The sequence below is a fragment of the Clarias gariepinus genome, chromosome 12, assembly GCF_024256425.1.
Source record: "Clarias gariepinus isolate MV-2021 ecotype Netherlands chromosome 12, CGAR_prim_01v2, whole genome shotgun sequence".
In the NCBI taxonomy this organism is placed as follows: domain Eukaryota; kingdom Metazoa; phylum Chordata; class Actinopteri; order Siluriformes; family Clariidae; genus Clarias; species Clarias gariepinus.
Genome location: NC_071111.1, coordinates 15,454,266 through 15,478,738, shown reverse-complemented (window position 1 = coordinate 15,478,738; position 24,473 = coordinate 15,454,266). Strand labels below are relative to the sequence as shown.

At 35.7% G+C, this 24,473-nt stretch overlaps 2 protein-coding genes across 5 annotated transcripts in view; both read left to right on the top strand.

Annotated features, from left to right (window-relative positions):
• dgki (diacylglycerol kinase, iota) overlaps positions 1-14,791 on the top strand; it is an 85,184-nt gene extending 70,393 nt beyond the window's left edge. For 2 of the 3 annotated variants that reach the window (XM_053508628.1, XM_053508629.1), the window contains 11 exons: positions 1,205-1,305; positions 2,371-2,450; positions 5,525-5,594; positions 5,695-5,735; positions 5,827-5,951; positions 6,161-6,186; positions 6,858-6,895; positions 9,925-10,045; positions 12,129-12,165; positions 12,255-12,354; positions 12,764-14,791. In XM_053508628.1, the coding sequence (XP_053364603.1) occupies positions 1,205-1,305; positions 2,371-2,450; positions 5,525-5,594; positions 5,695-5,735; positions 5,827-5,951; positions 6,161-6,186; positions 6,858-6,895; positions 9,925-10,045; positions 12,129-12,165; positions 12,255-12,354; positions 12,764-12,880 (856 nt within the window). In that variant the 3' untranslated portion in view covers positions 12,881-14,791. Of the gene's footprint in view, positions 1-1,204; positions 1,306-2,370; positions 2,451-5,524; positions 5,595-5,694; positions 5,736-5,826; positions 5,952-6,160; positions 6,187-6,857; positions 6,896-9,924; positions 10,046-12,128; positions 12,355-12,763 lie in introns of all 3 variants that reach the window. The other variant, XR_008361460.1, reaches the window with a different exon arrangement.
• Positions 14,792-15,796: 1,005 nt separating this feature from the next.
• Positions 15,797-21,394, top strand: LOC128533970 (apoptosis facilitator Bcl-2-like protein 14). 2 transcript variants are annotated; one of them, XM_053508206.1, is made up of 6 exons: positions 15,797-15,907; positions 17,559-17,830; positions 17,967-18,068; positions 18,203-18,261; positions 20,567-20,836; positions 20,956-21,394. In XM_053508206.1, the coding sequence occupies exons 1-6, from the start codon at positions 15,879-15,881 to the stop codon at positions 21,001-21,003; spliced, it is 780 nt and encodes a 259-aa protein (XP_053364181.1). In that variant the 5' UTR covers positions 15,797-15,878; the 3' UTR covers positions 21,004-21,394. The 2 variants fall into 2 exon arrangements, with proteins under 2 accessions (XP_053364181.1, XP_053364182.1); XM_053508207.1 differs by having other exon boundaries at positions 17,970-18,068; positions 20,956-21,387.
• The last annotated feature ends 3,079 nt before the right edge of the window (positions 21,395-24,473 follow it).

Sequence of the window (24,473 nt, the reverse complement as noted above, 5' to 3'; positions counted from 1 at the left end):
TAGATGATTTAAATGAGGATTCATTAGAGTGCTTTAAAACACTGTTTATTAAAAGTCGCAACACGGAAGGTCTGGGTTTGGTAAAAATGGGAGGGTTGTGTCAGGAAGGGAATCCAGTGTAAACAATTTGTGCCGACTTGTTGTGTGGACGGATGGTCCGACCCCTTGACGGGACCAGATGAAAGACATTTCACCTATTGACCATGATGCAAAACTAACCTGTATGAATTAATACCCAACTTGATATGATGGGTCACATAAAACAAACTCCATAAACAAGATTCACATATTCAGTTATTTTTTTTCTTTTTCTATAGCAGGTATTTTCCAGACTATAAAGCATGTTTATTTAAATGCTTTTTAAGAATGAAATTTCTAATGAGAATCGAATTTTATTTTTTCAGGTTACCCTTATTATAAAATGCCAGTTTGCAATCTTGTTATGGTGGAAGTGCCGCTCTAGCACTTATCTTAATACCGACACAGGAAGTGAAGAAACAATCGTAGTAAAGTTTTAGGAAGTGAAATTTAAAACCACTCATATGCTAGCACTGCAGTATGCAGGTATACTGTACAGCTTTAATGAACCGGCTGAGAAATTTCTGTTGAGATTTCCTCAAATCTGAAGAATTTAATATAAAAAACGAAAATATTTATTCCATACAAAAATTGCAATAACGGTAACAAAAAAGGACAATCTGGGGGCGTTACATTTATACGAATTGAGTTTGCTGTGGTGTTTGTGTTAATGTACACTCCACTCAGCTGTACATAGTGTGATTTAGTGCAGTGTGTTTAGTGTGATTATGAAACATGCTTCCTTCAAAAACTTGCCATTTACAGTATATTACTTTTTTTTTAACACTTTAGCACAGCATGACAGTTTCAAATTAAGTTCTCTTTTAATGGTTTAACCAAGAAAAAGAAATTGTGTTAATGATACAGTAACACATCCACTTGTTATTTAAGCAATATATTTGCATTTGCGCACATCGCACATGATTTGCACTGGTACAGCTGGTTTAGAGTTCAGGAGTGGCTATGAATAAATCAGAACATCAGGTCAATTCTGCACATTCCAAATCACGTGAAAATTAAGAAAAATGGAGAGAAAACAAGGAAATGTCCTTTTTCAAGTATCGAGTTCCCCACTGAAATATTTCTCTATACACATTATTCTTTCTGTGTGTTTCCCTCTGTGCAGCCCTCATGCAGTGCCTGAACGCCTACGCCTACGTGTCAATCGCATCAGCCGTCAGGAATATGAATGCTTGCAGTTGGACAAGGAGCGACTGCGAGACGTCTGTAAGTCACTGTTTATCATTTCCCCTCTCTGTGCTATAACTGCTGCTCTAACAGAACCGTTCAGGAGGGAAGGATGAATGATGATTTTGTGTTTTATTAGGAAGTAGCAATTATTTAACTTTGACACAAAGTGTTTATTCATATTTATTCTGGAAGCCATGCAGAAATGTGATGTAATTGAGAGATTTGAATTTAAAATGTGTGCCATACATGGTACGTACACCAACAATGAAAGGTTTGGGCACACCTTCTAACTTCATGGTCTTTCCTGATTTTTATTTCTTTTAACATTGTAAAGCAATGCTGAAGGCGTCTAAAATATGCAGTAATCTAGTTTAAACAGTTGCTATTGAGATGTATCTGCCACTTATGCTCAGCAAAGTCTTCATAACGGCTGATCTGAGGGGATCTGAGGTGCTGGTTGTTAATTGGTGATTTTTGGGGCTGGTAATTTTAAATGGACTTCTTGTTTACAGCAAAGATAAGTTTTGGTGAGCTTTCCTGGGATGGTCTTCATGAGAGCCAGTTTTATCATGGTGCTTGATGGGTTTTGCAAATGCACTTGACAAGAACTATTTTAGAACAGCTGACCTTCATGTCTTAAAATAACAACTGACTGTTGTTGTTTTGTGGTTTTAACATAATTACCTAATATGATGTGTTATTTTATAGTTTTGAAAAAATCCAGTACAGTCCTAGAACGTTGAAATGTTTGGACAACAAAAAATGTGTCCAAACTTTTGACTGGTTCTGTTTCTGATATCGGCCTCTTTTAAAATATGGAATTCACATGTGGTGTGTGTGTGTGTCTGTACAGTACCAGTCAAAAGATCCTAAGATTAGCGCCCTTATAAAGGCTTTACAAAGCATAAGCAGCAAACACATCTAAATATCAACTGCTCAAAGGAGATTGTTGCATATTTTGGACGCCTTCAGTACGTCAGCATGGATCTAGCACACAATTAGAAGGGGTGTCCAAACTTTTGACTCTATATTTATCATGTGTAATATACAGTATAGAGAGAATAACCAATCTTGTGTATGTGTGTGTGTGTGTGGACACAGCGACCCCTGTTGGCATCGTGGTGGTAAGAGGAGACTGTGACCTAGAAACTTGTCGACTCTACATTGACAGACTACAGGAGGTGAGAATTGTTCTCCAAAGAGGGTGTCTCCTCATCCAGAGCAGCTGTCCTGCCTTCAGTGCTGATGAATACTAGGGCAGCGTGTCCTCTCAGCCACTTTAACTCGTTTCATTATAAGGCAAACTCACTATCAACAAAGACATGCAGTAATTAGTAGAGTCTCTTGGCAGAGAAAACTGAAGTAAAGCTACAATCAGGATGATGTAACGCTGGCTGTAAATTAACAGTCATTATCATTCTCAATTTATGTACTTTACCAGGACAACTTTACACCTGCTATTAAAGCAGATATTGGATGGACTTATAAATCAGTAGTATCTAATCAGTAATGAAAGCAGAATGTTTGATATTTTGTTATGATAAGTTTTGATTCCTGTCTGCAAATGTTCCACTACCAAAAATACCAAAAGTTCCAAATATAACTTATGTACTAGATGCTACTCCAGTAGGCACTATGCTGACCACAGACGTTGAGTGGGTGTGTTCTTGTGTCCATATATGAAAATAAGACAGGCATGAGGATGATATTGTCATGTCTTGTAGGCTACAGATGAAAATATGCAATATCATTTAGTCGATATATCAAAGTCTTAAATCCAGATGAAAGCAGGTGTTGACATTAATATATGTGTGGTGGCCTGGGGAAAAAAAAAATCAGCTGTCTTTATGGCTAAATAGCTAAAAGGCCATTAAAACAATCTGGTGTTTTTCATAAGTGCATTTTATCAAAACATGGATATGGTGTTTGTTACTATCTTCTAAACTAATTTACTGTGGCCTGGCACCTCTAGGATCGAGGGTTTGATTCTTGCCTTGAGTTTGTGTGCATGGAGTTTGCATGTTCTCCCCTTGCTTGCTGGGGTTCCTTCTGGTCCTCTGTTTTTCTTCCATAGACCAAATACATGTAGATTAGACTAATTGTGATTCTCAAATAGTCTGTAGTGTTTGAATGACGATCAGGCATCGAGCTGGCAAACCGACCACTTAAGTAACTGCCACAGAGATGATGGATATATCTCCAGGATGGGGATTATACATCTCCCTATGTGCCAGCTGGCACATGAATGGCCTAAAATACAAAAAAATAATAATATTAGTAATAAATAAATAATTTGGGTATTGCCTTGCAAAGATAACATACCTCAGATTGTTAAAATGCTGTACTTTGTCCTTGAGGTAGGTCCAAGTTAATACACATATTTCAGTTCAGGAGAACCTGTATTTTCTGAGCATTACATAATTGGGTTTCCTCAGGCTGTCACACGTACACATGTACTTTCACACATTTCAATATCAAGCTATCTCACGTGGGTTCACATTACATTTGTATTCATGTTCATAAATGTTCATATTTCTAACTTGACTAGTACAAATTAACAGGAGCTTTTAAATGCTGTGTTTTCTATGCCTATGTGTATGCACTCAGAGAAACCATTCAAAGCTGTACCTACAGTACATGTTTCAAAGTCTTGTTTCTGGCACACCGTAGTAAGAGCAGAAATAATTATGAATAGTTTGCTGTGTGATTAAATAGATAGAATAGAATTTATAGAATTAAATGGAGACAGGTTTTGGCAGGGTGTTTGATGCAAAGTGAAAATCACTGTTATAGAACAGACACGTGTTTTTACCTCCAGGTCTTAAATATGTTAGAGTACTTTAAGGTCATTTCTTGATGTATAGCTTCAATAATCAAAATGAACCTTTTTTTTTGGCATCAGCAAACCGACTTCCTAACATACTTAATGGTACCCAGGTGAATGACACTTATCTCTAATGTGCCGGGTCTAATATTAATCAGAATAATCACACCACGTTAAAAAGTTCATTTATTTTAGCTTTTCTCATATTGTACAAGCCAGACCTGGTGTATCGTCAGCGCCTGACCCATGAGGTCTGATGGATAAATATATGCTTCTAACCTACTAATCCACTCACTGAGTGCTTCCAGCTATCCTCGTGCAGCTCTGAAGACACATAAGCCACACTGACATTAGGTGACGTCATTCATTCTGTACTGCATGTTTCCATTTAACACTATTAACCTTTATGTTTGACGCCTGCATTCTTAGGATCTGCATCAGACGCCCTCTGCTGGTCAAAGAGTGCACTATCAGGTACAGACACTAAAATGTCCTAGGGTGAGTCACTGGAGTGATGCAATTGGATCATGTGGTGTGCTATCATTTATCATCATGTGGCCTCTTACGTTCATTTCATGTGTGATACATGGGCAGTACCCCACTGACATCAATTCCTCTTATACATAGAGAATATCAGAAACTCTGTTGTACATGTCATGTGATGAAAAATTACTGTTAATGGTAATCACACATATGGTATGCTATGGATCAAATTTTTTTTAAAGAAAATTCTAGTGTAAAGAAAAAAATTATCAATTAAACAAACAATTCCGGTTTAAAAGTTTTGAGGATTTTATTTTATTCTGTGTTAACAGTAGAGATGTTTCGATATCATTTCCCCCCTCCCGATACAGATTCCGATACATGTACTTAGGGTATCGACCGATACCGAGTACTGATCCGATACCTGGGTGTGTACAGATACTACTAGGCCTGTATTAATTTACTAAATTATTTTATGTTGTGCTTTAGATTTATCCCTTAATAAAACATGAACAAGTACATATAGTAAACTAGAGTGTTTTTATTATCTGACATACATTTAACAGTATTACTTTTTTGAAAAAGAAACTGAACTTGAGCATTTCCGATACTAGTATCGGAATTGGAACAACCCTAGTTAACAGTCTCGAATATTGTTTTTGACAGAACATACAGTACTTTTATTCCCTGACCCAAAGAATATGTTTTTGATAACGGCTACAGAACACTCATTTGTAAAAGGGTTTTTGCTACACGCTGTAGGTGTAAATACAATACAGATGTTCTGTACATGTGGCCAATGAAGTTTAGGCAGGAGGAAACGTAGTGAAGTTCTTCTCTATACTTAAGTTAAAAAGTATAGTTTCCCTGCTATTAATCTAAATATATTAGAAATAAAAAAATAATCTCTTGCATTTTTTCCCCTCTGTTTTTCCCCCATGTTCTCAGGATGAGAGCAGAGGTTTGGCCCGGCCTGCTTCTGCATCCAGACTTTCAACTAACTGGAGTTTCTTAGACTGTAAGTCATATGTGATGACTCTTAGGAAGGATCTATATATAACTATTTATATTTATTTTAATAACATTAACACACACTGGCAATGTTTTTTTCCCTCCAGCCACATCAGCTGACCGCTTTTACCGTATAGATAAGGCTCAGGTAGGTCTTAATTGAGGACAATAATTGATAGTTAGCTGTGTTTAATTACTAGAGCTAATAGTTACGTGTTTTTAATTACTTGTATGTGTAGGATCATCTGCATTTTGTCACAGAGATTTGTCAGGATGAGGTTTTTATCCTGGACAACGAGGCACTGGCTTCAAGCCAGGCTAGAGTCCCCGAAATGCCAGATGTGGTGGTTGAGCCCAGCTCAGGGTAAGAATGTTATGCTTTATTTGTAAAGTGGTGAAGAAATTTTTTTTGGTGGTTGTTTTTTTTTCACAGTTTCCTGGTGAACATGCTGGTTCAGATAGCTGTTAAGTCACTTGCTTATAATCTAGCTTCACTGATCCAACAAACAGACAAAAGATAAATACTATTCCTAACAATCATCATGATTGATATGTTGGTTTTGTTCTTCACAGGGTTTCATTGACAACAGAAGAACAAGGTACAGTCGAACTGCAAACGTATTACATAACAGCTTAGTTCATTATCTTAATGGCACACAGAGAAACAAAGTACAAAATAAGCTCAGGTTCTTCATTAATGTTAATAGTTTATGATCTTGTTTTACAGTCTATGTTGCAGATTGCAGTTATAGTTTTTCACACAGTGGTTATCAACACACGAGTTTAAAGAACATTTTCCCATAATGCTTCCTGGTGTTTAAGGGCTGAAGCTTCTGGAAATTCCATATGACTAAGATGTGAGGAATATAGACACCCTTCATAAAAACAGACCGTAATTGATCTATACAAGGAATTACATACAACAGCCTATTGTTTAAATTGTGGAATTGTTTTCAAGGTTATTGCCACTAATTAATATTTAGTAAAACATCAATGGTCCAGCATAATATTCTATGGTCCTAGACACTTTTACTTTAAATTCAGCATCATTTTTCACCAAAGAGGGTAGTGGTTTTATATGACAGTAAACCTTGATTTCAATGTCATCTGACCACAGTGTCTTTCACATAGTGCTTTTAAGCTTTAAGTTCTCTTGGCCACGAAGGGGACATTTAACAGTCAAACTTGTTGGTTATTTTAAATGCCCAGTGACTACACACTTAATGGAATTGAAGTAAGTCATTTCTGTGTATTGTTCCTTCTTTTACAGCCTTGCTGACGGCAGCAAGCTCAGGTGACCTGCCCATGGTAAGCCATTCGAAGTTTACGCAGGCGTAAACGAAACTGAAACTGGTCTAACCTAATTGTTTTGCATGACTGTGCAAAAAAAAAAAAAAAATCACCAAATGTTTCTAGAGAATTCCAGGAACTCTGTTGCACATGTCATGTGATGAAAAATTACTGTTAATGGTAATCACACATGGAATGCTATGGATCAAATTCTTTACAGAGCTCTTAGTGTAAAGAAAAAATGAATCAATTAAACAAACAATTCCTGGTCTAAAAGTCTTGAGGATTTTATTTTATTCTGTGTTAACAGTCTTGAATATTGTTTTTTGAGGGAACAAATAGTACTTTTAATCCCTGACCTAAAGAATATGTTTTTGATAACGGCTACAGAACACTTCTTTGTAAAAGGGTTTTTGCTACACGCTGTAGGTGTAAATACAATACAGATGTTCTGTACACGTGGCCGATAAAGTTTAGGCAGGAGAAAACGTAGTGATGTTCTTCTCAGCGCAAAATGTCAACCAGTTATAGTTTTTTTTCCTGTTTTGCTTTTATGCTAATGAGAAACCTAATGTTTCTCATCCCATGTCATTTAAACAGATACTGACAAAATAGAAAAGACCTCTCTTACACCATATTGCGACTAATCAGATAAATATATTTGTACAGTCATTAATTCCAGTCACAATTCAAAAATAGAACCTAATTTTTTTTTTTTTATGTATATTCTTTAGATTTTGTTTAGAATGTTTTATTTTAATAATTAGACAACTTCTATGGTTTGTTGTGGCATTTTTAAACACTTTTGAAAATGAATGAATAATTAAATAAATAACAAACATTTGTACAGTAGATGTTCCTTGTTAAGAGCAACAATAAGTCAAAAAGCATGTCATGTATTGTAATGACAGCATAACTGTATTCAAGTGTCCTCATTGTATCAAATAGGTATTATATCTAAAAACATTGTTAATTAGTGACAATATGTACATTATGTCCAAGCTTTGTTCATTCTCCTTGATTCAGTATGCCCTGCATCAGTTTTTTTTTCTCCTTCAGTCTGAATCATGAGTTGCTATTCTACCACTTTCTTTTTATGTGAAGGAGAAAAATAAATGGTTACAGTTTATTAGGTAAATCACATTATACCCCAATGAATTAAATAATGTTAAAAGTGTTTTGTTTTGCTTCCTTGTAACATAGCCAGACAGTCAGACAGTTGACATAGTGACAAACACTATACAGTACATTGTAGTGGCGACACCTTAAGGCCTACAGTGAATGAATTATATTTCTCAAGACTAAAAATAAATCCTGTAACTTTAATTATTGTATTATCAAGTGACAAACCTTTTTTCCCAATGCAAGGCATGCATCTTTATGAACCAAGGGAGTGAATTTCAGACCAACAGATTATTGTCTCTGCTGTTGCTATGTGGCTGCTGGACACTTTACGAATTTAATCCTATAGCTCCGGTCATGTAACTGAATGAAAGCATGGATTAAGAGTGATTAAATAAATATTCAATTTAGTTCATATTATATTGCACTTTAAACAATAGTCCTTGTCACAAATCTGCTTTACAGAATCAAAAGAAAATTAGGGAAATGGGTATCAAATTTGTGAGAAAATATGTATTAATTAAAATAATCAGATTGATCAATTAGTCAATCAGATTATGATGTACTGTTAGTGGCACATTACATTACAGACCTGCACCTCAAATGTTCACTTTATTTAAAACTTAACATTTTTTATTTTACATAAAAATGTATCAAAAATAAAAAAAAATATTTTGAGTGTGTCAGCAGAGTTATCATGATATTAAAATCACACACAGGAGTTTTTGTAGTTAGTGAGCTGTGTTTAATGTGGGACATTTCTTTGCTATCTTGCTATTAATGGATGGCTGAAGGAGGGAAATTTTTTCTGGATTTTTTTTACTTTAGACACTGTTGTTGGTGAAATTTCCCAATAGTTTCTGAAATAAAAGCACATGCTGCTAGATTTATTAATGCCGAGGATCACCTGTATGGTCGGGTCATTGCTTTCGTCATTCAGAAGTAACCATAGACAGATTTAGATTTTAAGTATGCAGCATTGGTGAGATCATAATGTTTAATTTGTTTAAGGAAAAAGTCTAGTTTTGTGCATAGGTTTTGGTGAGGTGCATTTTGGATTGTTTAGTGATTTAATAGGCCATGGTTTATTTATTATAGGCACTGGGCCCTGGAAAGGTTAATGTCGCCAAATAATTTAGAATAGGAAACCATATTTTATGATATTTTAGCTCAATTTTATACCATTTATACATAAGGCACTTTTACATAAATGTTCATCAGGTCTTAATTTAGACATCTACTGTATGACCAGGTGTGGGAGAGAGCCATGGTACTTGTTTTAGAGTTGCTAGAGTATGCATTAAGTGACGTATAATTTGATCCAGGTTTGCCAAAGAACACTGATCAATGCCTGTTTCACTTTAAAAAATAAATAAATAAAATTTATTTTATTCATCCAACTGTGGGATCGAAAAATCCAGGGGAAAAAAAAAAACTTATTTTTGTTTTATTTTAAAATGAAAATTATTTACATTTAATTTGTCAGGAACTTAAATGTATCTCTTTGTGCTTCCACTTTCGTTGTTACTTTGTAGAGAGAATGAGAGAGCGTATGCAGCATGCAGAGATTCATAGATGCGTGCATGCATGCACATACCTGTACACACAAACTTGATGGTCCTGTTTCTGTTTAGATGTTTTGGTGTTGTTAAGTTTAAAAATTTGCTGAACAGCATGGAACGAATAAGCAGCAAATACTTAAATACTGAGTGCACAGCAGTATTTGTGCTTTTTAAGTCAAGGAATGCTCTTTAAGGGCCATTCAGATAAACATTCAAGTGCTTAAAAGCAGTAAAAAAATTTTCCTACTCGCAAAAAAATTTACCTTTTTGCTTTTTATTTCATAAGAATGTCTAATTAAATTAGTAATCTTAGGCCCTTATTATTCCTTCTTCTTTATTTTACTCCTCTTTTCTGTCTCTCAGTTGTCTAGCTCATGCAGTAGTGGTCTCAGCTTGTTGGTTAGAGACACAGGGGGTCACTCTGCTCTGCACCTCGCCTCTCAGAACGGCCACGCTGATATCGTGAGCTTTATCCTGCAACATGGTAAGATTTCATTCTGTATTGCAAAAACTCCTGTTTGCACATTTAGTACACAATACAGTAGGACATGGAGGATATGAAACCGTTTCACCAGGGTGACTGATGTAAACAATAATGTCTGTGGGGATCGTTTTACAAGGTCAAGAGGAAAGTCCAACACTATTAAGTGCATGTTGAAAGGATGGTCATTAGGGTCATTTTGTGAATAAGAGTTACAGCTCAATCGATAAGGGGTTAAAGGTAAAATTGTCGCTTTTCACCTTCTCGTTGGAATGTTCTGACCAGGCCCCTTAAAAATTAAAATGATAATAAAAAGAGTTTTTATATTTAACTGTAGTTTAAAAGATTTATTTAGAGACATTATCAATATTTTGATATCAATAAATGCCAATAAATACATTAACTTCAATTACCTTACTACTACAGTTAAAAAGCCAAAGGGGGGGAGGGGGGGCTAGCGAGCAATGGTTTGATAGGTCACACTCTCTGACAGCTCCACAAAAATAAATTGACAAAAGGCCAAAGGGTCATTCCCCAGACATGCAAGTTATGATTGTTGACACTTTGGTACACCAAAAACCACCAGAAAACTACATGCTTATGCTTTTTTTATATAATAATGTGAAAGATTCTTAGAACAGGAATCCAGCCATTGCAGCTGTGGTCACTTCGGTCGAAAAAGGGAGGAAATACTCATTATGAATCAACTCTTTCGTCAGAACTTGTGGTGCGTGGAATGCCACGTACTGTAAACTAAAAAATCTCAACGTGTCACACAGACATACTGTATTTAGGCTTGTTCTTTCCTTTCTGCCCACTGAGATATTCTTGTTAGTGTTCGGATTATGGCACCATTGCATCCCTGACCTGTGTGTGCCCAAACTATAACTATTTGAGTGGACATTATTTTCCAGTTTAAGTCTATGTTCCGACACATTTCACACATAGATGTCATATATACAGTACATTTTATAAATGTTAATATACCACGGTTAGATCAGAGCAAGCAATCTGATGGACGAGAGGCTTGCCACATGTGGTGATAATAGACGGTAACAGGACTGGGATGTTTAACCACACAATATGGTTTATTTTTGTCACAGGTGTTCTAATAACTGTTAGTTACACTAACTACTATATATTAATATACACTTTTAGCAAGAAAACACATCCAATGAAAGTTATGTCATCTCCAACAACAAGTTCTCTCCTTTATAGTTGCTTCTAAGACAATATGCATCTCCTCTGAACCATCCGTGTTCCTTTAGTTACAGCTACAGAGCTAAATATAGTAGCTTCTAACACAAGGCTGAACCCCAAAACGCTGTCCAAACTCTGATTAAAGGCCTACCTGGTGTGGTGAACCAGTGATTATACACCCTAGCACACTAGTTTTTTGTTTATTACTATTTGTGATGTAACCAGGAACTGTAGCTGATATTCTAAAGTGGAATAAGTTGACATATAAAGAGAAACGTATGACATTTACAGTACTGTCACAAGCTTCGCCAGTCACGGTTATGTACTGTACTTTCACACAGAATGATATGTGTTGGCAAAGCAAAATAACAGGTTAAATAAACAAACAAATCATAATGTGTTGATAATAAAATAAATAAAAGTAATATTACATGAGAGGCAGAGCTGTTGTTATGAATATTAGAATGGCTGTGATCTGGTTGTAGGCACGAGGGCACAGCTTTATTATTATTATTATTATTATTATTATTATTAATTAGTTACTGGGAAACAGTGTTACTCAATCTTATAAGATTCTTGCTCAGTTCTTTTATTACAGTGATATTCATAAATGCCAAATGACGCCGGAACATTTTACTGGTTATAAGGGGCCATGGTGAGATAGCGGAATAATATCTTTTTAGTTCCTTATTCTGTTTCCTGAGACATGGAGACATTGAGGTGAGAAGTAAAGTAGTAGAGGAGGACGTAAACAAGTGAATTACAACTAGTTGCCCAATTATAATCTTGTCATTTTGTTAACCTTTTCCTAGAAGTGTCTTTTCACACTCCTTACTGTGGGTCATCAGAACTGATCTTTGTATTTTCGCTTGTTCCTGTTTTTTAGTGTCAAAGTTGATCCTGGATTTAACTGATAAAGAGACGTAAGTACCTGCTGTGGCATGCATGGAGTTCCTTATTACTTATTATGCAAAGTGTCTATGTTTTTCTTTTTTTTCTTTTTTATATTAAGAGGCGATACTGCCCTTCACAAAGCTGCATACCATGGACATTACGAAGTATGCAGGCTGTTGATGGAAGCTGGGGCTTCCCCCAACAAAATGAACTTTGTGGTGAGTCACTTGTTTTTCTACCTGTAACATGTGATATGTAGTTATCTCGTGACTTCTAGGTAAGCATTACGCCAGACGGTGTATTGTGATTTTTAAATGATTTGGACAGCTACTGTGTTTGAGTCCCACCTTGTTATTTAAACATTTTTGCTTGATACTGGGTTTGTCCTTCCCATAGGAAAAATACTGTAGTAAATATTTTAGTATTTTTGAACCTTACTGTGATAAAATCACTGCAGTAAACATAACAGTAAAAGCACTAGTTTATTATAGCATGTAGTAATTATTATATTAACAAATGCTACAGTTTGCTACAGTATACTTTATGAATTATCACAGTAAACTGTAGTATGTTTCCCATGAGTACTCATTGTAACATAAACATAATTTCCCATTCTTGTCTTTTCAGGGGAAAACCCCCAAAGACTGTGCTCAGGAAGCTGGAGACTCTGATTTGGTATCCTATCTAAGGAGCAAGGAGTCCGAACAGCCAGCCACACGAGACGATTTAGAGACTGCTGTGTGAAGAAACGCTAGGAAACTCGGTTCCTTCCACAGACCTCGGCTTTCACTTGTCTCATGAAAGTACCGGAGTCCACTTTCTCACATGCAGAGAGAGAGAGCAAGAGAGAGAAGGAAAGCGAGAAGGAGAGGTGAGAAGGTCACAGCAATGACCCAAAGAAGCCTCATCGATATATAGAATGGGAGTCTTTTCTAAAGCAGAAAGCTCAAATAAGAAAGAAAAAGGTTGTTGGTGCTTCCTGTGGATCACTGTAGGGGTAGAACTGTTTTGGGCAGATTTGCATTGGAATTTATTTATTGATAATTTATTGATTTATTTATTGAAAGACTGGTTGTACTTACTTTAAGAGATGTCGTTCCTCTCGTTAAGCCTGTGTACTGGTATAGTGGTATAAGGTATTAGAAAACAGATAGACGCCATGCGAGTTGCGCAGTCGAGTTTCCCAAAAATGTGGCCGTCTAGGCACTGTGAAGAAGATTTACAGAAGATCAGCAGGCACACCAGACCCTGCTGCCTAAGCCAGCCAACTCTCCTGTACACCATGTTGTGTATGTGTAGTTGTGTATTTCATCCATCTACCAACCCAGGCGGACCAAGACCACAGGGTTTCATCTCAGGCATGAGGAGTTTGCCATTACTTGTTTCCTGAATCAGGAGGAGTATACTGCTCCACATGTTAAGCCGAGAGATTCCTACTGCTCAAACCTAACACACCTATTATTATTATAATTATTGTAACATAAACATGTAAGTAAACATGTGGTTTAAACTTGGAGTTGACATTATGTGCCTCTTATACTAGAAATGTCATTGTGTTTCTTTATTTGGCTCAGCTGAGAAAGTGGGTGCTTCATGTCCAATATTTTTCCATATCAGAACAATTGAAGTTTGCAGAAAGTCATAGCATTATCTGTGTACATACAGTACATAGTGTTTAACTATACGCAGACATCTGTTATTTTTGTTTTGCCTGCAGTGACAGTGATTGTGACAGTGAACTATTTATCTTAAGAAACAAAAGATCATAATCTGAGCCATATTCAATGCAATATGAATGAATGACATTTGTGCATTAATCTCTTTATTTTTACATTATATTAATGTTAATAGAGGAATAGTTGTCTAAGGCACCTACAAGCTAAGTGATGGAACATTTCTTTTTCATGATGGTAAAGGGTTCATCTGGCATTTGTCAGTCCCTACATCCTTTTTTAGTTCATTTTCTTGGCACACCAACCTTCATGTTTCAAATTGTGGCAAAAATGGCAAAAGCAAGAGCAGCGAGGTTCAGTCAGACAAACGCAGCATGTGTGCATCCTCTGATCAGAAAACATGGAACAGTAGCTTTTGATGTTTGTTTGCAAAAAAATAATAGTGGCCACATCCTGTTGCATTACAAACAATGCTAAAAAAAATAACTACAGCATTTGCATGAAATGGTCATGATGGAAAAGTGTTCCACCTGCTGTGAGAGTGGTTTATATATTACTGATCTGCTGTGTTATTTTGTATTATTTGTGATTTTACTGTGCATGAGATTTTGTTACCAGGATATTTCTGTTCAATTATGGGATTATAATATTGCATTATTTCTGTTACTTTTTGTTAAACATAACTTATCAAGAGTACTTGCTTAATTATTTTAGGTTTTTTATGTTTAAAAGATGGAAATACTTGAATGATGTATATTTTTAAATTCTAATTGTGTATTTTAGTGTCATCACTATGTATCACTGGAAGCTGATGACTAATGATCAGTCAGATGTTAAAACTTGTGTCTTTCTCAAATGTTGGAACGTTTGTCATCAATGAACAAACAAAGTTGAAAGCACATGTAATGTTTATAAGTTTCCAGAGAAATTATCACATAAATATTGTTTATTGTTTGATGATTGTTTAAAAAAAACAAAATAAATCAAGTTTATCTCACATCAGTGAACTTTATTATTCCGTTATTACTGTTAGAACATAATGTTGATGTTTTTTTTTTTTTTTGCTTTTGCAAAATTCTTTCTATCCTAGTTTAGCTGGCATCAGCACACGGTCTGAAGCAAATATGGTTAAGAGCTGGTAGCTCTGAGACCTACAGTAATAAAATTTAAACTTGTAAAAAATAATAATAATAATAAAAGTAAAAATAATAATAATAATAATAATAATAATAGTGAATGTGTAAGGGAATTTAATTTAGTTTCGTCCTTAATATTCCAATACACCACTTTTGTTACAGCTGAGATATCCTGCCAGAAACTGATCTGAAGTTAGAGTCAATAGATTTATTACCCAGTAAAAGAAAATGCAGTGTAAGGCAGCTATTATTCTTATAGAAAAGTTGCATTTAAAAAAACTACACATAAGAAATATATTTAACGCTTTAATAAGTAGTTATAAATAATAATAATAATAATAATGAAAGATCAGTAGTTCTCAGTTTGACTTCCTTTGATTGCCAGGCCTCTAAGAACCGTAGCCATGAAGCGTAATATTTATTATTGGGTTTTTACAGTCATTAGCCTATTTATTGGAATACATTAATTAACCCAAACACCCAACATGTAGTCCTATACAGTATACTATAAGTACTACTGCATTTATTGATGTTGTACTGCACAATGACGAATAATTTAATCTAATCCAATCTAAATAATGTCAATTAGATTTCTATGATAGTGGCAATGTGGCTTAGTGATTAACACTGTCGCCTTACAGGTCCAGGGTCTGGGTTCTATTCCCAGCTCTCTGTGTGTGAAGAAATAAATATATATATAGCAAAAACCAATTCCTCAGATGTGAATAATATACCTAATGGATTGTGTTTACGTTCTATAAATATGTACTGCGTCGATTTGTATTTTTCTTATACTGAGTTCCTCGACTATGTTTTTATATGAAACCGCGTCAGCAGAACTGCGTCACACACAGAGACCCGCCCATAAAGACTTTTAAATAAAACTGGAGTTCAATAGAAACTGGTTTTGGTTTGGAGTGATACTACAGAGACATGGCGAACGGGATACAGGAACAAACTTTGTAAGTGTTTATTAATTCTTTTTTTAGACGTATATGTCTGTCTTTAACTTTTGTGCCCTCCGTGTACAATGTTAGAAGAAAACAAGACACTGTCACAAGGAGTAGTCTTTAGAAACTGTACAACACTATACAGTTATTTGCTATATAGTTTTTGCGTGTATGTATATATATATATATATATATATATATAACAGATGAGGTGTTTGTGTGTGTGTGTGTGTGTGTGAAAAACAATCCGGTTGGTTGTCCGTAGCAATTACGGAAGTGACGAGTCACGTCACTCGTTATATGTTTACCTAGTTACTTACTTATTTGTTTATTCACATACTTGTTTACTTATTTATTTAGATATTGCATATATTTATTTTGAATACCTCGGAAAGTTTTAGGTCGTAAGTAAGACTGAGACCGGGATTTATATCCAGGTTAAAGGTCACACAGACCATTTAGAGAGAGGACATGCCCGGGCACAGACCTGTAGTGCTTTACAACGGAAGGGAGAGCGCGAGTCCGGAGTCATGGGGAATTTTCTCTCTCACACAGACACACACACACACACTGAGGGATTATGTAAACATTTTCAGTGAATGTGTAAGGGACTTTAATTTAGTTTCGTCTTTAAAATTCCAATACACGTCTGTTACAGCTGAGATATCCTGCCAGAAACTGATCTGGAGTTAGCAACAATAGATTTATTACCCAGTAAAAGAAAATGCAGTGTAAGGCAGCCATTATTCTTATCGCTTTAAAAAACAACTTCATGTAAAAAAAAAAAAATATATATATATATATATATACACATACACGCACACACACCAGCCATTTTTTGTTGTTGTTTTAGTTAATATTATATTATTATGATTAGTTTTTTTTTTATATTTAGTGTAAGCTTGTAAAATTATATTCATGAAATAACCAGTGTCGTATCTAGTTTTTGGACAAATGACAAATCAAGAATATCCATAAGCAGTTATTGTATACAAGAAGTACAGCTAGCTAAATCACTTAATGCACAAAAGAGAAGATGTTCTCATGATATCACAGCTTTTCACAATTCTGATTAGTTTCTTTTTTTATTTACTGTTCCTGCCCTGCCTGTTTGCTCATGATGAGTGTGGTTTGAAATCTGACACACACTTGACAAAATTCACTAGAGGTTGCTGACAAATCTTTAGGTCATTCGACTAAAACACCCAAAAAAACCCTACTGAGCTCTGGAGTCTTTTATGTTTGTTTGTTTTTATGTGTATTTGTGAAACAGAAACAATTTCTTAGTGTTCCTTTAAAATTCCCTGTGGTGTGTTGTGTATATACGGGAAAATCCAGAACTAAGGTGTCATACTGTTTAGGAGAATTAAAAAAGACAGCCGATGTCGGATTGCTCACCCTTCACAGCTCTGGAGTACTTCTTGAATAGTAACAGAAGTATATAACAGTCAGTTTGTTTGTTTGTATTTCCAGCGAGTCAGTGTTTAATAAGCTGCTAAACCAGGAGTTTCCTTTGACAAAAACTACAAACTTTAACTCTGGAAATAAGTTGTGAAATCATTTGCAACATGTAACACAAATAACAAAATATCAAATTAAATGTGTATGTAGCTTATACAGCTTTTATATGTATAAAAGTTATATTTATCTTTTTCTAAACCAGAGACCAGGTGGAAATCCTTGCAAAGGTGTTTCCCACAGACAGTTTGGAGTACAAACTCCTTCTGAGGTACACACAGAAGAAAAACACCAAAAACAGTCACCCCCCGCAGAGCAATGGTGTAGGAGAGGTGACTGTTGCTTCCCCGTTGCGACCACGGGACCACCGTAAGCCGAAGAAACGCAAGCATAAGTTTTTAAGGATTATGAGCTGCATCCGGCCGGTGAAGGAAGATGATGATCCTGTGGATAGATTGCCGGCAGCTGCAGATTCATGTGAGTGTCAGAATGCAGAATATAAAATTCTGGAAAAAAACTGCTTTTTTAGATCATGAAGTGATCAAACGTTTTAACTGACACGCTGGGCCTAAACATGACGAACTAAATAATGGCTTGTTGTTCTTTACTTCAGCAGGTCCAGAACAAGTAAAAGTGGATAAAATTGTTAACAAATTGACCAACATCACTGATCATGTTCATTTCAAATCTACGGATATAGAAACTGATGGTGATGGTGGGTATTTCTAGCTTGAGTATATTACTTTAATTATTAATGACTCACATATCCTGTGCTAAATGGTACACACAAGGCTTGGTACAAATAGCTGTATGTCTTGGCACTGTCTAATTTTTATCTTGTGTCTGCAGATGTCGTGGAGAGAATTGTTGAACTGCTTAGGGAACACGGAGATAAACTTAACGAGGAAGTAAGTCACAAACTCCTTTAGTTTCACGGATGTGCTCGGGAGTTTTAAATGACTGTCAAGTTTAAGATTAAGGGTGAAAACATGTGGTCTAGGTTGATTGGTTGTTCCAAATCGCTTGTAGTGTACGATTGTTTCCTTTGAGGGGTTGTACACTAACTTCTCTGGAACAGCCTGACCCTAGACCCTAGGATAACATAGGATAATATAATAGGCTTGAAAAAGTAAGTGGATCATTTGAAATTTCCTGGTTTTCTGCATAAATTGGTCATGAAATATAATATAATATAATATAATATAGGTTCAAATATAAATAAAGATATTTATAAGCTGATTAAACACAAATAGTCACAATATTTTATGTGTTTATTGAACACACCCATTAAACATACAATGTTACAGTGAAAATGTATGTGAAACAGTGTTAGAATTTTTGGGGAAAACATCTTTGCCGGCAATAATCTCAAGCAAGCGTGTCCTCTAACTTTGGATTGGACCTGCACAGCGTTTAGGGGGAACTTTTGGGTTTGACTGGGTTCTGACTTCTTAAGATTTTGTGCTGCTGAAGCCATTCTGTAGTAGATTTACTTCAGTGTTTGCCAGCTGCATCACCCAGCTTATTCTGAGGTTTAGGAGGAGTTTCCTCAAACAGTTCTACCTTTGTTTCATCTCTACATGTCCATAAGATTTTCCTAGCAGTGCTGTGGAGTGTCAAGGTGGGCTTTGTCAAACTTTAGATGTTTTTTATTTTATAGAGGAGCACATAGATATCATGCCTGTTCAATGTTTTACAAATGGTCGACTCATGAAAAGATGTTCTTCTTCTAAGACTTTAGCATGGCAGCCATCGCATTTATAGACAGTCTTCGTAACTGGATTGAATATCCTAACTTTTTGATTTATCTGTAAACCCTTTCCAGCTACATGCAATTTAATAACTCTCAATCGTAGGTTTTCTAAGATGTCTTTTGGCGAGCCGTCAGCTAATGCTGCATGTAAATAGCATGCTGAGATTGTTGAGTTGAGTTTGCTCTAAACCTCACCTTTTATCCTTTTTTATTATAAATGGACTTCAGGTTTGCTAACAATGGACTCCACTTGGCAGTTGGTTACATCAGGAGCCTAGTGTTTTACTTACTTTTTCCACTATCACTTTATATGTTTGATGGGTGTGTTCAATAAAGACAAATCATTAGTGTTTGTGTTTTATCAGCTTAGAAGGATTGTTTTTGTTTATATTTGTGACTTTGTTGAAAACCAGATCACATTTCATGACAAATTTATGTAGAAAAGCAGGAAACTACAAATAGTTTACTTGTCTTTTCTTGTCACTGTAATAGGATGGTTATTGGAGTAATAAAGAGACTTGGATATGAACATTTGAGTCCATAAATATATGGGCAGTAAACAATTTTTGTATTTTTGCCTCTGTAAATGACCACCCACTAAAAGGCTTTGAAAGCTACAAATGACAACTAAAGCAACTAATTGCGGAATCTATTTCCTTTTTAAAGAAAAATCTTGTCACAACTTCTAGCCAAATGATGAACACTCTGGAGGATGTAGACTTATCATCAAAGTCTACAATTAAGAGACACTTTCATGAATATAAATACAAAGATTTTACATCAGGATGTAATAATAATCCTGTCCAGTCCAAGTTAATCTGGTTTTTAATTAAAGTGAAGATGTAGCAGGAAGCATCTTCTGTAAAACCTGATGGAGGAAGTGTTATGGCATGGGCATGTTATGACTGAATAAAATTGGTTCACTGGTGTTCATTGATGTGACTGCTGACAGTAGTAGCAGAAAGAACTCTGAAATATTTAACACTCTGCCTTCTGCTCACTGCTGTAATACCGATTGGACAGGGCTTTAAAGTACAAATGGCTAATGACTCAATGTTTCTGTATTTGGTGATGTGCATGGGCTCTAGACTATAAGCAGTCACAGGGTGCAAAGGATTTACATCCAAGCATTAATAAACCTTATATATATGCATGTTTTTCCAATTACCTTTGAGCGTTCAAAAATGGGTGGACTGTGTAAAAATGGCTGAAATTAAAAGGGTTAATTTATCATTTTTGTTAAACCCCTCGAATTTATCCAATGCATCGAATTAAACACCGAGACTAGAATTTTGCATCTAAAGTCCACAAGGTGGCCCCATAAACAAATCTTGTTCTCAGAGCTGATTTTTCTTAGGTTCTTCACTCTGCATTACCTGAGAGAAAGTTATATTAAGGTTGATAAAGATCACTGTAATTCTGGATATCAAAGTAACCAACTGTTTACTATCTATCCACAGATTGAAAACAATCATGTGCTTAAGAAACAGCTGCAGGACTGTCTGTCATACAGCTTCTTTACAAGACTAACTCAGAGCTTTATGAAAAGACTAAGTCCAGAGGAGCTTCCTGCTGCAGAAAGCTCAAAGCAGGCGGAGATCGCGCTCACCTGTGAGCTGACCAGCCGCCTAAACGCCATGGACTGTCTCCCCATGAACCGAGTGCTGGGCTTCGGTGCTAAATATTTGCATGACTATTTAAGCCCCTGGGTCATCCAACAAGGCGGCTACGTAAGTGCACTACAGCTTGCTATTAAGCCAAGTACACCCATGTTTTGCCTCTTTTTGTTTTGTAAGATACATTTATTCTAATATTACATATTTGTGTTTTTTTTTTTTTTTTGTTTCAGGAAAAAGTTTTTGGCTCAGACAGTGATGCCGAGGAGGAGGTTCACTAAGTCTAGAGGATTATTATTTTTCAAGACTTTTTCTTTTTGAGATTTATTTAATCTCAGGGTCCAAGTGACTTGAATAATAAATGTTTAAATAAAAATAATTGTTTTTGTAAAGCTGCTAACAATTTATGCATGTTTTTTTTATTATTATATGTTGAATGTTTGTGTTCTTTTGTTTAAAAAATAAATAAAAGTGTATCTTGATAATACTATGATACTCGATACAGAGTAATTTTATATACATATGTATTAAGGTGATTTTTGTATTCATATTTTGGTGAAATTCAATTCTGGTGAACTTTTATCCTCAACAATAACATCTTTTTAAAATAGATTTATTTACTTAATTGCAATATATTTTTTTTTAAAGAAAAGAACATGGCAAAATCTATTTTATTCAAATAAAGCTGTCTAGTACACCTGAATATTTTCTTCATCACATTATTTTAAGATAAAGTGTCTAACTAGTATACCAAATTAGTGTCTATTGTGATAGTTGATATGGATCTGGAACAATGTTGTAATATCCAATATACAGTCCCCAACTTACAAACACGAAAGTTTCTGCAGATACGAACAGACTGTGGTTCTACAAACATTCGTAGATGCGAACAAATCCCTTAAGTAGCTTATGTGTGTTGTACAAAAATAGACACTTCAGTATACCAGATACCAATATTTACAATTCTATACATGTATAAAATGCCTTTGATGTTGTATGAGTGTGGGGATAAGGGAGTTATGAGTCTACCTTATTGGTTTTAGTGAATTAGTCTGGAAACACGATGATAGAAAATGGCTGTTCTTCAAAGCTGTCCTGATGGTTAATAATGCTAACTTTGGGAAATCCTCAACTAAACATTCTACAGTCCAATACAGCGGAAAACAGCTCTGAGACAAAATAGTGCCTGGGATTCCCCTTATGCAGAAACAACACCTACATTTGACGTGTAAGATTCATTTTCTTAGGTGCAATTACGGGATTTGGCCACATAATGGCAGTGTAGGGGAAGGGGGCAGATCTAGTCAAGCGGATAGGTATAACATGCAGAACTCTAACATTAAAAAAGTTCATTAAAGAAAATCACGTTGCTATCTACAGGGTGGGGAAATGTGCTATGTATTAATTTTTTTATTTTTAAATTTTCATAAATTATTTCAGATTTGTCATACTTAAATGATTGAGATCATCAAGCAAATTTTTATATTACACAAGGATATTAAAGTAAATACAAAATGCATTTTTGTACAGTGCTTTGGCTAAATTATTAATGAACAGGGATTAACCACATTTTTTAAAACACAACACAACACTTAAAACAATAGAACCTGTCTGATAAAGTGAGGCATGGTAAAAGATCTCAAAAGATCAAGGCTCTTCTCAGGCTTGCCAAAAAACGTCCTGATTTTTGGCCAAATATTCTGTGGACTAATGAGACAAAAGTTTTGGAAGTTTTTGTTCAGTCTTGTTACATCTGGTGTACCACACAGCATTTCACAAAAAAGAACATTATACCAACAGTTGTTCTGGTAGTGTGATGGTCTGGGGCTTAAGGACATGTTTAACTTTCCATAATTGATGACCCTGAAAACCATGAATTCTATGCTCTACCAGAAAAAATAAAAGTTTTTTGGAATAGCCTAGTTAACATCTAGACGTAAATCTGATTGAATTGCTGTGGCATGACCTTAAACCCGGTTTATGCTTAAAAAACCCTCTGAAGTGGCTGAATTAAAGCAATTCTGAAAAAAAGAGTGGGACAAAATTCCTCCACAGTGATGTGAAAGACTCATTGCCAGTTATCGCAAATGCTGGATTGCAGTTGTTGTTGTATTTTATGTGAGCAGTAATAATTTGTCTATATAAACATACCATCCCTTGTCTATGCTGGCATCATGGCAGTATTCTTTTAGGGATAAAAAGCTTGTATCTACAAATGTACATTTAAAATGTTTCCCTATAAATCTAATTACACCATTTATTTACTTGTTAACTTTTATTTATTACTTTTTAAGGCATAAATACTGCACCTACATTATGTATGATGATATATTATTGTGAGTACTGTTTTGTTAGCCATTTTGTCTTGAAAGTATAAGGGGTGTGTCCCTTTTGTCCACCTTTAATGTAGCAGTGATTCATATGTTCCAGAATACACTTTCCACTTTATAAGAAACTCCTTTACACTTGCATATTCAAAGCAATTTTGCAATCAACCAGTCACATAGAAGCAGAGAGCTCTACATTTATGGCCTACAACAGGTACAGTAGCAGAGCACTGGACTACACTCCTGTCTGAGGAGGGATCTGAGCCTGAACATTTGACGATTGTAGAAATGGACTTGATCTTTTCTTAACCTTCAGTTCTTCTGTTTTGCTGAGTATGTAGCCTGTATAGTCTCAGATTCCTGTTCTTGGCTGAGGAGTGGAATCTATTGTGTCTCGGCTATTATAATCGTCTGATATTGTAGCCCATGTTAGCCTAAGCTAGTGCCATGTCATGGTCAGAGTCAATAAAATCATACTTTTGCCCAACTTGATGTTCGATGTGAACATCAGCTGAAGCTCTTCACTTGTATTTGCATTGTTTTATGCATTTCTATTTTCATCCTCTATTTCCAGGAACCTCTGAGGCCAATGGTGACCATTGTATTTATTCCCATTTTTATGACCAGGGTAGAACCTCTAGTAAACAAACTCGCATTCACACACTACAGGCAATTTGGGAATGACAATTAACCTAATCTGCATGTCTTTGGAAGGAAACCGATGTATCTGGAGGAAACCCATCAAGCACAAGAACATGCAAACTCCATAAACACCTGGAGGTTTGTGTGTTTGAGGCGGGAATCAAACCTGGACCATGGATGTGGAAGGGGACAGTGCTAACCACTAATTTTACATATACAAAGCGACTTACATGTTTAAAGGCCTTGTTAAGGGCCCTACAGTGGTGGTGCAGGTGGTGGTGAGGTTTGAACCTGAGCCCTTCCTATCAGTAGCCCAATGCCTTTATCACTAAGCTTATTCATTGTGCTCCTGCCACCTGACTGGATCATTGGCTACGCACAAGCATGAACAGGAGTACAGGTGTTCCTATAAGCAATTATTTTGTGATTAAAGCTGAAAAAATTCCATAACTGACACTGATGTATTAGTAGTGAATCATCATTAGGCGTACTGTAATACTCGTTCACTAGGAAACCAAACTAAATCACCTCAGACAATTTAACTTTTAAAGACAAGAATTCTTTTCATTTCGAGCCTTTGATGCATGATTACACAGAATCTGGATTAATTCCCTTATATTTTGGCGACTAAATGATTTATTTGTGGGTTAAATAATGTGAGATTTGTGTTAAGGTGTGTGGGCGTGGCTGTGGCGCGCGCCTCGCTCCTCACGTCTCACCTCGCGCGCTACTTTACCTGACGTGCGCGCGCGCGCTCTCGCCGAGAAGAAGGAGAAGCCGAA

Bases quoted from the DNA above. Each gene is read 5' to 3' on its own strand.
- LOC128533970 (XM_053508206.1), top strand. From the start codon at position 15,879: ATGGCGAACGGGATACAGGAACAAACTTT. The intron at 18,262-20,566 runs GTAAGTCACAAA...ATCTATCCACAG, and splicing joins GAGATAAACTTAACGAGGAA to ATTGAAAACAATCATGTGCT. The intron at 20,837-20,955 runs GTAAGTGCACTA...TTTTTGTTTCAG, and splicing joins TCATCCAACAAGGCGGCTAC to GAAAAAGTTTTTGGCTCAGA.